This window comes from Echiichthys vipera, assembly GCF_963691815.1.
Source record: "Echiichthys vipera genome assembly, chromosome: 19".
Lineage (NCBI taxonomy): Eukaryota > Metazoa > Chordata > Actinopteri > Perciformes > Trachinidae > Echiichthys > Echiichthys vipera.
The window spans coordinates 8,643,479-8,660,227 of NC_139844.1; the positions used below are offsets into that span (position 1 = coordinate 8,643,479).

The window sequence follows — 16,749 nt, forward strand, 5'->3', positions numbered from 1 at the left end:
ACTGTATAAGTCTGCGCTGCAATTTTTACTGACACTGCACTGTATTTGACTTATTTACTTAGGTTATTACTGCATTATCCCACAATAGTTTTATTTTACTGCTATTTTTTTTTACCATGACATGGTTTGATTCATCTAATTTAACATTAAGTGATGTTTTAGTTTAAATATGTGTACAGCAGTTTTAAATGGAAACATTAATGCATATGGATTCCCAGATTAAAGCCCATTTCTACTTCATTTAGTTCTGCATTAAGCACATTACGGTAATATAAATGTAACAGTCATGATTAATATCTAAGTGGATGCTGCGAACCGGAAACATTATCAAAAAGTAAGAAGGAAACAAGAGGAACTGGTTTGATTGCATCTAAAATGACAACTCAATAACAAATCCAGTGTTTTTCCTTCCACTTTTATATCCGTGTTTCTGTATGTATGTCTTGGTAATAAAGTTATGCCTGATTATGAGCGTGATTAAGTTAAAGTAATTAGACTAAAGGCATTTACATAGGGCAGAGCAAAAGGCCTCAAACTGACATGATGAGTAATGAAATTATGGTGATAGAGATTGTAGGTCAAACTAACAATTGAGCCACATTAAATAAAGTAATCAATATTCCACATTAAAAGAGGTGAATGTGTATCTTTGGTTCCAGGGCCTAGTATGAATAAGGATTTCATACTTTGTGTCTCTCATCCACAAATGTTTTTATTGTGTTTTCAAGGTAATACAAGTAATTTGAATGCAGTTTTCCAGATACCAGACTCGCTCACCAGCACCTGAACCCAACATAACAACTATGATAAATCATGATAAAACACTTGATTAATGGTGTGTTTTCTGTAATACAGTTGGTGTCTTAATGTCCTTGGTATTACTTTGCAGCATAAATAAATACAGGAACAAATAAATGAATGTATAAATACATAAAATAATAAATACATTCTTAAATAAATATATACAAAAAAATAATAAATTACATTTATTTCTATATTTTAGTTTCCGTACATTTATTTACATATTTATTTCTGTGTCCATATGTTAATGATGAGGATGTCCCATTTAACTATGCTTATATTTTTTTATTTGTGGTTATGGAGGACTAAACATGACTGAAGTCTCAATAAATAAATAAATAAATGCATAAATAGATGTATCAGTAAATACAGGAATAAAGAAATACATGCTTTACATTTATTACTTATGTATTTCTGTCCATGTTAATTACGTAGGATGTCCCCTTTAACTATGGCCTTATTTATGCCTGTATCTATTTATATACATTAATTAATTTATTTGTTTATTGAGGCTGGGGCCATGTTTAGTGCTCCTTGTGTGGTCAGGGTTGGGTAACACGTGGACAGCCTGATGTTACACAAGCTTTGTTTGGTAAGTTATGTAGCTGGCTGAGCCCTCTCTGCGTCCTGTTGGATCCATGGTCTCCGCCTCGAGACTCCGTCTGGTTTGGCGTCACTTTGTCAACAGTAAAATGGGAGATATTGCCGCTAAATCCCAGATGCCGACCCCAGAAACAGCACTGCCCGGACGGGCTGATGCCATCAAAGTCTCCGGTAAGCTAGCTTTAACATATAAGCGTTATTAGGTGACATGGTTTAACTTTAAGACACACTGACGTTATATAACGAACCGCTGTGCTGGTTTACTCTGTGCTGTGGTTATCTCGGCGGGACGTTTGTGGTGTTGACTTCCGTGCACGACGTGAGTTAAATCCATTATAAAGATGTAATAAAGTTAAAAAAAGCAGTGATGTAGCAGTTAGCACCTGCTGCTACTATCAGCGCTGAGGAAGACCGTACGGCGCATGCGCGTGGCAGTTGCTACGCTGTGGTAGAAATACTCAGTTACAAACTTTTTATACACTCTGTGGTTACAAACAAAAGTCCTGCATTCAGAAGGTTACTGGAGTAAAAGTAAAAAGTATCAGCATCTAAAAGTACTCAAAGTACAAAGTACTCATTTAGCATAATTGCCAATTCAGAATTTTAGATTATTAGACTCTAAATATTGATAGATTCATATAAATATCCCTTTAATGTTGCAGCTGAAGTTGGAGATAAGTATATTTATCTTAAATGTTGCTGTGTAGCTTAATCTAAAAAATATGTATTTAATATTAAGACATATTGACAACATATAGGTCATGATATGATAAGACATTGATCGTCAATTAAAAGCAGTTTCTATTCATAAATATCAATACTGGCTTTTATAATCCATGCATCTATTTATTTCTATGTTTTTAACGAAAATTGTCTCTCTAAAGTGTAGATCACCTAAACAAAGTGTGTGTGTGTGTGTGTGTGTGTGTGTGTGTGTGTGTGTGTGTGTGTGTGTGTGTGTGTATGTGTGTGTGTGTGTGTGACCGACAGCAGCACCAAGTTGGCAGTTGGGGCATTTGGCACCAACCTGCCCCCTCTTCACTTCAAGTGAGGGCGCTGAGTCTTGGCACATGATGAATAGATCCGCACTGGCAACGAACAAAAGACACACACGCACACAAACACACACACACACACACTCTCGCCACCCTCTATACTTAAAAAGAGAAAGATGACAGTAATAAGTAGGATATGTAAAGGTTGCATGGTGAAGTGTTGGACAGAGAGAAATGGGAAGATACGTGGAGTTCAAAGTCGGATGTTTGAGTCTTATTTTTTAATTTAGTTTGGATTGATTTACCCAAAGTGTGTTCAGTATTTTTTTCTGACTGGAGGGGAGGAAGGAAGGAGGATGTGGGTTAGGAGGGCGGTGGGTCCACTGCAAATAGGACGACTGGAATGGATGGAAAGGTTCAGATGGAGTGGCAGACATGCTGGAGCGTCGCCAAATTTTCCCCGGGAACGCCGCCACAAATCGAGAGAGACGAAGAAAGAGCGACGGTGCAGAAAGGAAAAAGGGGCAAGCCATGCCTGCAGTGGAGAGACTTGGCAGGGCTTCCCCTCCTTTGTCCGTCTGGCTCAGGGCTGCAGCGCCAGAGGAAATCAGGAAAAGTCCAGGCGTGGTGGTGGCGGCGGCGGCTGTGGTGGTGGTGGTGGATTGGGACAAGCTCGGCTCCGAAAAAGACGAGACGGAGAAAAGTACTTTCAAACGACTGAAAACTCAGCTTCTGAAAGGGCAATGGGAACCAAAATAACAAAACAAGAGATCTTCTCTTTTTGAACGATATTCGGCGTCCGAGCCATCGGACCCGACCGGGTTTTTTAAACAAAGTGTAGCGGGACCGCAACAACCGACAAGTCGACTCATAATTTCAACGGCCATGAAAGTATTTGTATGTTTCTGAAGAACTAAACAATGTCTGCGAAACGGAGAACGGATGTTTGACCTCAAAGACTCCACTAGCAGCCAGAGGAAGGCCAACCAACGCGCCAGGCAGGAGGTTTGTGTGTGAATACTTGTTGAACGTGTTTGACCAAATCGACTGGATAGTTGTTAAAGCGTTTTGGTAGAATGGTTTCGTGTCAATTTAACTGCAAAATCTTTATGTGACTTAAAACGCGGAGTGTTTTTTGTTAATGTAATCGATTGTTTTTTCTGGAAACTGACCCAGAGGATGTGAAGCAGGCCAAGTCGGGCCAGAAGACATTAACTAAAGACCACAGCAGGCGTTTCCTTATTGTTTCACCCCGTGAATATCAGTTGGTATTCAATCTGATGGTTTTTCAGATTCAGAACTGAGCAAACAGGATGAACGATGCGACTGAAATCTAAGGTCAGTCTTAGAAAAAGTAGTTGTGGTCCTAAATCGCACCTGTAGCTGCACCCAACTGTGATGTCACGTCGTTCTGGAGTACACCTGTAAATCACTGCAGAAAGGTGACATGTTAAAGGGATAATTTGCGTATTTTGAAGTGGGATTGTTTGAGGTAGTGATCAATAGTCAGTGTATTACCTGCAGTGGTGTGACAGTAATTACAATTGACATGTTGTGGGCTTTACAACACAGGACAAACGCATTCTTCTCCTTCTCCCCGCCACGCAGAAGTTTTATATCAGGACTTGCAGCATGTCCACCTCTGGATACACAGAGATATTGTGCATCTCGGCATAAGCATGATTCACTGTTTGTCTTGTGATATAAACATTACACTGCTCTTTTGTCCTGTGATATAAACATGACTAATGTTATCGCACTGTTGGTATGCCACTGTGAAGTCATGATGATGATTGTGACTAATGTAACTGCTTTATCTTGTACATCATCCAGCCACCAACGCCGATACTAGAAGCCGATCTTTTGTCCTTCCATTATTATAGATTGTCTTTACGATCTTAATCAACAGTTGGCACCTAAGATAATCTAAACAGAACTTCATGTTTCATAAGGATTGTTGAACTATTCGTGGATACTGAATGAGAATACTTTCGCCACTTTCCCTGGCCAGTTTATGGGTAGCAGTACGGAAGTTCTACAGTTGATAACAATGTAGTCCCAGAGGAAAGGTCTTACCTGCAGTAAGGTAAAGTAGTGAAAATATTCTAAACATAGCATGAATAGACACTGACATTGATTATCTTAGTTATCTGCGTTTTTTATTTGGTGAACTTAATCATATTCCCATCAAACAGGTTCGTAAGATATCTTATGAAATATGTAGTCCTATTTAACGCTGTGAACTGGAAATCGGAAGTGGACTGCACCAGTATCAGAACACCGTGGTTAGGATTACATAAAAAGGTGTGGTATGTCTTTGCACTTGGTGAAAGTCCTGTGTTTTGGGACACATCCATCCCCTCGACACTCCTCCCTACGCAGAGTTAAGCGCTCTCATGCTACGCCACCTGATTTCCAGCTTTGCTCAGGAACACTGACTGTCGCTAATACCTCGTACAACCCCACTTCAAATTACCCAAAATATCCCGTTAACCACTGGAGGTTGAGCAATGACCAGATTTCCGGGGGTGTTGTGTTACTTTCCTCTTTAAGGAGTTGTCTTGCATGTTGTCCGAAAAGTTAAGATTGAAGTTCATCCATTGATCTTGGAAATAGCAGCTGACGCTATGATCTCACCACAGGGTCCGTTTCGTAGTTGGTCTGGGCCTTTTTATTGATCATAGATGGATAATGCATCATAGAGCATAAATAATGTTTTTAAAACTTAAGTTTGCTACTTTAAAATGCTTCAGTTATTTAACTTTGCCAACTGTACATATAATATATAATATCTGTCAGGATATTGGACATACAAGTAGTGAGTAAAGCCATGCACAGACTTTAATTATATATAAAAAGGCTTTCAACTACGGCTGCAGTTATCAATATTTTTTCAATATCGATCCACTTTGAGATTTGCTTATCAATTAATCAATGAATCATTTTGTCTAGGAAATAGTTTAGTTGATCCGTCAGAAGTTCCCAGAGTCCAAGGTGCTTTCTTCAAATTGCTTGTTTTAGCTGACCAACAGTCCAAAACCCAAACATAAGTTCTTTGCTGTCATTTATGACAAAGACTAAAGCCATAAATCAGCGCATTTGAGAAGCCGGAATCTGCAATTGTTTGGCATATGTGCAGGAAAAAAGTTGAATCCTCAATTGATCTTGTAATTGTTTCATCTCTACTTTTAAACGCCTTTCTATTCCCAAACTGTCCGACATAAACACCGCTGACCTGCAAAGACACACCTGTTGATGCTCTTTCTTATTAGATTCAGTAATCACACAAAGTGTGTTATGTCTGAATTAATGCAATAAAAGAGTAGATGTCCCTTTACATGCCTTAGTTGCCTCTTCTGACTGCAGAATAATGTAATAATTCCTATGTTTTGATCTCATAGGGGCTGGAATTGAACATTTTTTCACTGGTTAATCATATCAGATTGATAAAGCTAATTCCGATGTTGCCTCTCAACCTCTCTCCCTTCATACAGACACACACAGATGGAAATAAAAACCTAATGAAGAAGTTAATGTCATGCTCATCACATCTTAATGCAGATGCGTTCTGACATCCAGCAGCTGCTCTTTTAATTAGCAGGTGTACTTGTGGGTGTAAATCATTATTATTGCAGCTCGCTGTTGTGGAACGTGTCATTTTCTACCAGGGAATATTTGACATAAATATCAGGAGTGATATTATGCTAATAAGATATCAAGTTTGTTTAAAAAACAGAGTTGTTTCTTGGCAACGCAGCAGCTCAGTTGAAGCCAGAAACCCTGCGGCCAGCTGATTTGATTCTCTCCCTATTAACTGCTCCAGCTGCAGTCCAGCACTGTAGCTTTAGTCGGTAAAGATAAAAGAACTGTTTGATTGTTTTTAATTGGACGATTCATTTTTCTATTTTGTTTCTGTACCTCAGAAGCAGCAGGAAAAGTAGGAGTGGACTACGAAATATTAAATATCTAGTGGTGGCATTAAAACAATCCTTAGAGTTATGTGTTTAGTAAAAGAGGATCGGCGCCCTGAGCAGTTGGGGGTTTGGTGCCTTGCTCAACAGCACCTCGGCAGTGTCCAGGAGATGAACTGGCACCTCTCCAGCCACCAGTCCACACTCATTCATGGTCCACACAGGGACTCGAACCGGCGACCCTACGGTTACAAGCCGAGAACTACTGCAGTCCGAAAAATACATTTTTTGGGATGGTCCCTTGAGTATCTGATATTCTGGAGCTTTCAGTTATACGGCATGATTGGAGTTTACCCTATTTTCGTGGTAATGGAGGTGTTATCGCGTACTTTTGTGATAACTCTTTATTTTCTGTCAGATATATAATGTTACAATGTCCGATATTCCCTACAGTCATTTTTTGTCTCTTTGTGGTCGTTTTCTGTATACTTGTGGTCATTTAGGATCTGTTTGTGAGCTTAACTAACTACAACAGTTAAATCTAACTTTTATTTTCATTAATGCATGAGTAATAATAATTAAAGATATAATTGTATAAAAGTAACAGGGTACAGTACATTTTCTATTAATACTTTTACATATCCAACATTTTCACTGCACCTCTGTTCATATGGGTGTAACGCTGTGGTGTCCACATACTTGTGACCACGTAGTTGATCAGATACACAGACGTTCAGGTGAATCCAGGTGAAGCTGCCGTCATAAACTCGTATCAGTCTGAGCATCATGTCTCTTGTACACGTTAAGCCACTCTGCAGCGTTATCAGGTTCAGGCGCCACTCAATCCATCTTACCCTAGTCACAGCCGTTACCGCGACAACACAGAGGGATGCCAGCGAGTGAAAGTGTGTGTGTGTGAGTGTGAGTCCATCAGCAGCGCTCTTTGTTGTTTACACGGTGGCCTGATAACCTTGAGGGGCAAAATGAAGGGCGTTTGAGGGGGAGAATGTGAGAGACACAACAGATGAGGGAGACTGAGGGGTTAAATACAGACTCAATCATAAACAATCTGTTCTTTGCACATTTCTACTTTACTTTGCACGTTATCACAGTACTTTTGACATGTATATACATTACCATTGTAATTTTGATGTTTTTTATATATATATACAGTACATATATCAACAATATATATCAACAATATATCAACAAGGCATTTGCGCCCACAGAACTGCCGCTCACTGGATATATATTTTTGGGAGCATTCTCTGTAAACCCTAGAGATGGTTGTGCGTGCAAATCCCAGTAGATCAGCAGTTTGTGAAATACTCAGTGCAGCCCGTCTGGCACCAACAACCATGCCACGTTCAAAGTCACTTCAATCACCTTTCTTTCCCGTTCTGATGCTCCCTTTGAACTGCAGCACATCCTCTCCACCATGTCTACATGCCTTAATGCATGTGGTTGCTGCAATGTGATTGGCTGATTAGAAATTTGCTTTAATGAGCAGTTGAACAGGTGTACCTAATAAAGTGGCCGGTGAGTGTATATACTGTTTTATATTTTTGTTGTTGTTAAATATGTTGTTTGTATAGCTGGTGTTTGAAACAAAAACAATGTCCCCCAGAGATTATTGAAGTATTTCTGATTCTGATTCTGATTCTTAAAGGGATAGTTCAGGTTTTTCAAGTGTGGTTCTATGAGGCACTTATCCATAGTCAGTGTGTTACTACAGTAGATGTTTTAACCGCCTAAAAAAATCAGTATCAGTTTAAGTGAATGCTTTAACCAAAGAATATTTTCACTGCTTTACCTCACTGTTAGACAGCACTGTTTAACTTTACACAGGGGGATCGGAAGCCGCTATATCCATCTGTGCTCTCAACGTATTCTCATCAACAGGTTCATATGATATAATCAGAAATTAGAATCAGAAAGGAGTGTATTGCTTTAGAATTCAACGTGCACAATAATAATTACAAATAAATAAACAATAAAGCTTAGTAATGTAGTTCATACATATGAAACAGATATGTACACTTTAACAGTTAAACAAAAATAGCTTGTGCAGGATGTGCAAATAATATATTGGCGTCATGATATTGTGCACAAAAATTCCCAAAGCTTACGAAATATGATGTTCTCAGGTTCAGGTTATTTATTTGGTTTGCAGTACATGTTGAGCAGAAAAAGGCATCCATCCTAACACACACTAAATTCCGTGAAAGAGTGACCCGGACAATTATGTTCAGACAAACAAAAGGTGTAAGTTAAGTTTAGGCATAAAAGCAATTTGGTTAGGATTAGAGAAAATATTGTGGTTTGGCTTAGTACTTCCGGGACACGAATTCCAATCCCCCGGGGTGAAAGTCCTGAATTTTGGGACCCGTCCTCCAAATCAACCTGCCTCCTTACACGCAGCATACGCCGAATGATTGAGGTCAGCCTGGCCCTCTTCAAGGCCACCAGACTCCATTGACAAAAACAGTCATTTTATCTCTCCTTCGCTGCTTCGAACGGTTCGTTTGTGTAATTGTGTGACTTTTGGTAGGTATGAACTAACCCTTTAAAACACCAAAGTAAACATAGAAAGTCAACATGTCTTTAGTGTTAGCTGTAGTTTTAGCGTTAAACACAGGAACCAAGAGATAATAATGTACAACGTACGTATGATGTTGAGCAAAATATCATTATATTGGTGTTGCACATGTTGCATTAAAAAAAAAACTCCCATCATTTGTTAAATTAGTATTACTAATATTATTACTTCTAATAGTCAACATCAACATTTTCCAGACTTACAGCACGTTAATGTCAAATGTAAGTCATTACTTTAATATATAGATGTACACAACAGTCTTATTGTTTCCATGTCCAAAAGGGTCCAATCTGTCCACCATGACGTCTGCGGCTCAGAGTGAGAGTGGGTCGTCCTCCATTCGAAAGATCGGGGATTCAATCCCCGGCTCCTCCGGTCTGCATGTCTAATTGTTCTTGAGCAAGACACTGAACCCTGTATTGCTCCCTGTGCTGAGCATGGGTGTGTGAATGTGGTGTGAATGGTCAGATTAGATTTGATGGTATGTAGCTATCCACTGCCATCATTGTGAATGTCTGTGTGAATGGGTGTATGTGAAGTAGTGTAAAAAGCGCCTTGAGTAGTCAGACTAGAAAGGTGCTATATAAGTACAAGTCCATTTACCATTTACCATCCATCTTTAAAGTGCATTAAGTGCTGCACCCCATCATCCTACACCACAAACACGCACACACACACTGACTCACTACTAATGGCTCTGAGTGATTGATCGAGTTGCGCACACACACGCACACACACACACATACACCCCGACCACCCCTCTAACCACAAATATAGCTGTCAATCAAGTGTTTCAAAGGTTTAGAGAAGATGAAGAAAGGTAGAAAAGAAGCAGGAAACGCCTGCATTTATAAGGTGAAGAAAGTGTTCCGTAACAATTCAATATTATTACGACATTTGACCTGTGTGACCAGAAAAAGACTCTATCACAGTGTCTTCTTCCAGCCACTTGACATTCGCAAGTATTTTCTGTGAAGAACTATTTAAGTTTGCTCTAAATAAAGGGAAACTGTCTAATTGGTACATTTCTTAATAATTAAATCAAATTAATTCCTAGCATAACATAGTCTTAGTCCACAGTGATAAAGTGATTAAGTGTTTAATTAACCACTGTATGTGGTTAATTGTATAATAATGATAATAATAACGTTTCCTGTAATAAATGAATATTTATTTGAAGATGAAAGCCATTCTTAAAATGAATAATCCATCACCAGTTTGATTGATATTCCCAGAATTGCACACAGACAAACAAAAAATGATTAAGGAAAATAAATAGTTTTTGAGCCATTATTTTGACTGTCAATATATTTCTTCAACTGTTTTTGTCATTTGTACTTCCACACAGAATGTGATTATTATGCGGCAACAAAGCGCATATTGCTTTTTGGAACAGGGTGAATTTTTTCTGAGCTTTTGCACCGCAAATTAAGTCACAACAACTATAAAACAACAACACAGAAGCTCCGTAGGCTGACTCAAGGCGGCAAACTTTACTCATTTCATCTTTGCAAAGACAGCTCATTCACTCTTTCCTTTCTTACCTTTCATAATAAAAGCCCTAGACTATGTAACCTGTGAGCCGATCTGGCAGGCCGAGCATATCACTAGTATCAATATTCGTAGGCGAGCATTCTGAATTTGCATGTTGTTTTTTTGTTGCGGCCATGCGGCCATAGACTGTATAAAAAATGGATGTAGCGTCTCAACTTGATCCAATCGTCCTCGCCTATGGGAGTCGCCATCTTGACCAGGCCTTGAATAGGTTTAATTATGCTGTGAAAACGGCCTGTTTAACATGGGGGTCAATGAGAAACTGCTCTATTATGAAACCTGCCCCTGGTGGACACTCGGAGAACTGACATTTTTGGCACTTCCTTATTGGATCAACAGGGAAGTCGCTTTGGTGGGGGCTTGGTCACGCCCCTGTTGTGTAAAGGTACCACCTGCGGCCCTTATTGGCTCAGTTGTTTTGTAATTTAAGGGCGCCTAGTACCTTTAAGCAGTGTGAGTGCACCCGCTCCGCGCATAACTGCGGACAGCGGGCCGCCCACGGCCCGCTTGAAAAAGGTGGGCTTTACCAGAGCCATTTGCACATGTACGAGCACGAGCGTGCGCACGTGTACGAGCACGAGCACGAGCCCTACGGCGGTAGCAGTATGTGCGCCTGTTCGGACATAGAAAATAGAAGGACGGACCATGCGCGGACATTTAACAACAACAACAATGGCGGTGAAAGGTTCACGTTGGTGTGATGCGGAGGTGGAGTGTTTACTGTAGATTTGATCGGATGAAAATATTCAAAAACAGTTGACAAGACGCACAAAAACTCCGAGGTCTACGGAAAGATTTGTAAACAAAGCCACACACACGCGATCAATGCGTGTGACGTGTTACGGCGTGATGATGTATGGACAGCAAGAAGCATTGGCCGAGGCCCAGGCAGTGTGAGTAAAACCGGGGCTGGGGCGCGGGGGGAGAGGGAGGGGGGACAAGTACACTAAAGCCCGGGTCGCGGTGCGGAAGGACAGTGTGAGCGCGCCCTAAGAAACTGCAGTTTCAGGGCCACTTAGTGGCCCAGTGGTTGGAGCGGGCGCCCCATATACAGAGCCTTAAGGTCCTTGCCGCAGCAGCCCAGGTTCAACTCCGACCTGTTGCCCTTTGCTGTGTGTCACCCCCCTCTTTCTCTCTCCCATTTCCTGTAAATCTCCATCTGCACTATCAGAAATAAAGGTGCCAAAGGAATAATTTTTTAAAAATTAAAAAAATAAACCGCATATTCAAAGGTCTGGACCCAGGCAGCTGTTTTTTAGTTACTGCAGTAGATGCTTCAGGTTCTGGCTCAAAAGATGTTTTGTTATATTAAAAAAAATCATGTTCCAATCTCTGTACACCCAAAGCGAGAGCTGTGTCCGGATCCTCTGCAGTAAGTCGGATTCGTTCCGGATGGGGGTTGGCCTCCGCCAGGGGTGCACTTTGTCACCAAGCCTGTTCGTGATTTTCATGGACAGGATATCGAGGCGTAGTCTTGGTGGGGAGGGGTTGCAGTTCAGTGGGCTGAGGATCTCGTCTCTGCTTTTTGCAGATGATGTGGTCCTGATGGCATCGTCGGTCAGTGACCTTCCGCACTCACTGGATCGGTTCGCAGCCGAGTGTGAAACGGCTGGGATGAGGATCAGCACCTCTAAATCTGAGTCCATGGCTCTCAGCAGGAAACCGGGGAATTGCTTACTCCAGGTAGGGAATGGGTCCTTACCCCAAGTGAAGGATTTCAAGTTCCTCGGGATCATGTTCACGAGTGAGGGGACGATGGAGCGTGAGTTTGGCCGGAGAAGTCTCCCTTAGAGATAGGGTGAGAAGTTCAGCTATCCGTGAGGAATTCGGAGTAGAACCACTGCTCCTTTGCGTTGAACGCAGCCAGTTGAGGTGGTTCAGTTGAGGTGGGCGCCTCCCTAGGGAGGTGTTCCAGGCGTGTCAAGCTGCAAGGAGGCCTCGGGGAAGACCCAGAACCAGGTTGGGAGATTATATATCCACACTGGCCTGGGAACGCCTCGGGATCCCCCAGTTGGAGCTGGTTAATGTGGCCCGGGAAAGGGACGTTTGGGGTTCCCTGCTAAAGCTGCTGCCCCCGCGACCCGACCCCAGATAAGTGGTTGAAGATGAGTGATGAGTGAGTTAGTGTTGCAATGAAAACAGAAAATCTTCATTATTTATTTCAACAAACTGGAATGCACTAGTAAAAAACGTCAAGTAAGATTATAATTGATACTTTGAAGTAATTCAAGTAAGTCTTTAAGGGGTCAAGATTTGGGATGTGATGTAGAGTGAACCCGTGGAAAACCCGACCAAACGGTGTAACTGTTTTGTAAAGAAGAGACCCGAAAGCAGTCATCTCAAAAGGCACGAGAAAAAGAACACCAACAAGGTTTTCCATATAAAGCATTGAGTTGAAGATAAATAGTTGGATTGATTAAACTTTCAATATAAATCCAGTATGTACAACCTTCATCATTTTCCAGAAGCATCTCCTTAACTACAACCTTGGCTATTGTGTCCAAAGCCCATTGAAGCCCACGAGGCAGTTTGTTTTTCTAACATAAAACCTTTTAAAATATTCAACAAAGTACACGGCTTCCTTGAGATTTTTCTGTGTGTTTGTGAGACGAGCGCAGAAGGCTGTCAGCAGCAAGAACAATGAGGATAACACTGATGGCTGTAATGATGGGCAGTAATAAAAACGATGATGGCAATCAGAGCAGCTGATTGAGGGGCTCAGATAGAGGGAGGGAGAGAAAGAAATGGAAAGAGAGAGGTAGGGAGATGGGTGGAGGACGTAGATGTAAAGGGAGGCTGATAAGAGAAGGGGGGAACAGGAGGAAGATGAAGAAACCAGGCAATCAGAGAGAGACACAGGAGGAGGAGAGGGTGGGGGAAGGTTACTTTGTAGATTTAATTGCAGTGCAGTTTGTGGCAATTTTGTGTGTGTGTGTGTGTGTGTGTGTGTGTGTGTGTGTGTGTGTGTGTGTGTGTGTGTGTGTGTGTGTGTGTGTGTGTGTGTGTGTGTGTGTGTGTGTGTGTGTGTGTGTGTGTGTGTGTGTGTGTGTGTGTGTGTGTGTGTGTGTGTGTGTGTGTGTGTGTGTCAGTGTGTGTCAGTGTGTGTGTGTGTGTGTGTGTGTGCACTCTTCAATATCCCCTAGCCAGACATTAGCTGCAGTGTTTCATTCATCACTGTCAGGTCTGGAGCTGAGAAGAAGAAGGGGGAGGCCTGGACGTCAACTCCGGGGTTGTAGCTCCTCTCCGGGGCAGCGTGGTGAGGCCCAGGTCTGGTCTCTGGGAAGCACCATGCATTTGCTGAACCTGGTTTAAAACATTTAACAGATGGATGAAAATATTGAATTTTCTTGCGCTTTAAAGACGCCCCTCAAAACTTACCTTTTCACTCTTGCTTTTAACCTTTAAAATTCTTTCTTTCTTTTTTTTGTTTTGTTTTGTTCTGTTCAGTTTGGTTTGATTTAGTTGCTATTGTGAAAGCATCTTTGAGCATCTGGAAAAGTGCTATATAAATGTATTATTATTGTTTTATTGTTATTTTATTTTTCATTCATCTTCAACCGCTTATCCCGGGGTCGGGGTCGCGGGGGGGGGGCGATCCCAGCTGACATCGGGCGTGAGGCGGGGTACACCCTGGACAGGACGCCAGTCTATCACAGGGCACATAGAGACAAACAGAGACAGACAACCATTCACACCTACAGGCAATTCTTAGAGTAATCACGTGCATGTCTTTGGATTGTGGGAGGAAACCGGAGAACCCGGAGAAAACCAATGCAGACACGGGGAGTGCGGGTTGATCAGCAACCTCCTCCTGATGGTAGGAGTTATCACCGGCTGTTTTTGGACCATGGGGGTATACAGTGGCTCTAGGTGAACCAGGTTGTGATCAGACTTCCCCAGTGGGGGGGGAGGGGAATTGCAAGTTCATAGGACTGAAATCCTTGCAGTGATACAGAGGCTCTCTTTCCTGCATTCAGCAACAGGAGACGTTCACGTTCTTACTCACTGGAAATACTCTTTTTGTTTTGGTGATCCCCAAAGCAATTTCAGTCTAAAGCAACTGGACTTTGTTATTTGCCTAAAACATTTTCACCTCTCATCCAAGAGGCTTCATCTGGCCATGTATGCATCTGACCAGGCTGGGACTGGTCCAACTAACTGGTGTGGAGATCCAGGTATTTAACCTTTCACAAGGCTTATGATGTCACTGGAACCCTTTGTGCTCCAAGTGCCAAAAAACGTTGTTGGAGTGACAGTCCTTGGTCGGAAGTTGGTTTTCGATTAGTTAGTGCTCTATTGAGTCTTAACGATGACATTTGTGAACAGTTGTTCTTTGAGGTTAGATTGTTGAATCTCCTGGGAAGGGATGAAAGGGCAGCATTGTAAATTGGAGATAAGTGGTGTCACTGACCTCCTGCTCTGTTTAGCGATGGTTTCTCTACTTTTGCATAAATGGCTTCTTTTACTCCTCTTTCAAACCATCTGTCCTCTCTGTCCAGGATGTGGACATTGTTGTCATCAAAGGAGTGGGCTTTCTCCTTGAGATGTAAGTGGACCGCGGAGTCCAGGCCTGAGGAGTGAGCTGTCCTGTGTTGGGCCATGTATTTATGCAGTGGTTGTTTTGTTTCTCCAATGTAGAGATCTTTGCATTCCTCGTTGCGTTGGACAGCATAAACCAGATTGCTTTTGTGGGTGTGTGGTGTTCTGTCCTTGGGATGTACTAGTATCTGTCGGAGTGTGTTACTGGGTTTGAAATACACAGGGATACAGTGTTTCCTCCTGAGTTTCTCTGATACCCCAGCCACATAGGAGAAAAGACAGATAACCAAGTCCAGTTGCTTTTGACTGAAATTGCTTTGGGGATAACGATGACCTGGACAAATGAGAACATTCACTGTCTCATTTAATGGCGCCTTGGTAGAGCGTGCAGGAGGCGGGACATGATGCGAGTACACCAAGCTGGAACCACCGTTTTTCTTCACCGTTTGTTTTCTTCTGCTGTTGACCACAAGCCGCATGAAAAAACGTCATCAACACGCCAAGTCAATCTTAATGTTATTTTTTTACTTTTATCTTGTATATTTTATCGTTTTACTAAGGTTTCACTGCAGAAAAATTAAAAAGTGATGATGGTACGTGATGAAAGGACTTGCTGATTGGCTGATTCTGGGGCAGCTCTGCCTGCCTTCACACACGCATGTAGGGCCTGAGCTGAAATAGAGCAGCACTAATAACTAACTGTGTGTGTGTGTGTGTGTGTGTGTGTGTGTGTGTGTGTGTGTGTGTGTGTGTGTGTGTGTGTGTGTGTGTGTGTGTGTGTGTGTGTGTGTGTGTGTGTGTGTGTGTGTGTGTGTGTGTGTGTGTGTGTGTGTGTGTGTGTGTGTGTGTGTCACAGATGTCACCATGGATATAGGCCGATTCTGTGATCAGGCTTATTATTGTGACAGGATTTCGGAGACTGGGAGGCAGGCTGGTCACACGCACACACATTTGTACCTAAAATGAAGTGGCTAGCTGTTTGATGTGAAGTGTCCTGAAGTGCTTTCTAACCTTGTTCAGTGCAAACCAGTCAGAAACCGTCCTTCATATATTTGAAACAAACATCATTCTGCTCATGGAAACCAAAAGATATTTTTAGATATCGCTATTAAGCACATCCTCAATTTCTGTGGCAATGCACAATTAACAACAATGTTGTGAAAGTACAAGCAACCCATAGTCTTGAGTCTCTCTCTCTCTCTCTCTCTGTCTCTCTCTCTCGCTGTCTCTCTCTCTCTCTCTCTCACACACACACACACACACACACACAGACTGTTTGCTTTCGACCTCACACAAGAATATGAATTCAATTAATCAACAAGAAGCGTATCATTCCCAGTGAGATAGAGGCGACCACGAGAACAGGCATTTCAAAAGAGTGCTGTATGGAATAATTACTTTCCAGAAAAATACCTCTGTATATACAGACTGTGTGCGTGTATGTGTGTGAAGGAAGAGATAACTTGAGAATATTAATGAACGAGTATTCATTTTCTATCTCTTTCTTTTTTGCGTTGTGGAAATGATTTATCCATCGTCTTAGCCTATTTTTAGAGTATGTTTACTTTATTCACCAGTTGCCACTGTCACTATGTAAGACGAAACTGCAGAAGGGAGAACGGTGAGATTCGTTTCTTATTTCTGTTTTTGGGGAGATCAAACCATAGATACGTAGATGCATTCAGGCTAATGAGATGTGTCACAGCCATCGCCATATTTTCCTCACATTTTCCATGACTGGAAAAGT

At 41.8% G+C, this 16,749-nt stretch overlaps 1 protein-coding gene across 1 annotated transcript in view; it reads left to right on the top strand.

The window, feature by feature from the left end:
* Nucleotides 1-1,358: 1,358 nt before the first annotated feature.
* Nucleotides 1,359-16,749, top strand: part of msraa (methionine sulfoxide reductase Aa) — a 35,388-nt gene continuing 19,997 nt past the window's right edge. Inside the window, exon 1 of the mRNA XM_083934696.1 lies at nucleotides 1,359-1,575. Within this exon, the coding sequence (XP_083790822.1) occupies nucleotides 1,440-1,575 (136 nt within the window). The 5' untranslated portion in view covers nucleotides 1,359-1,439. The remainder of the gene's footprint in view (nucleotides 1,576-16,749) is intronic.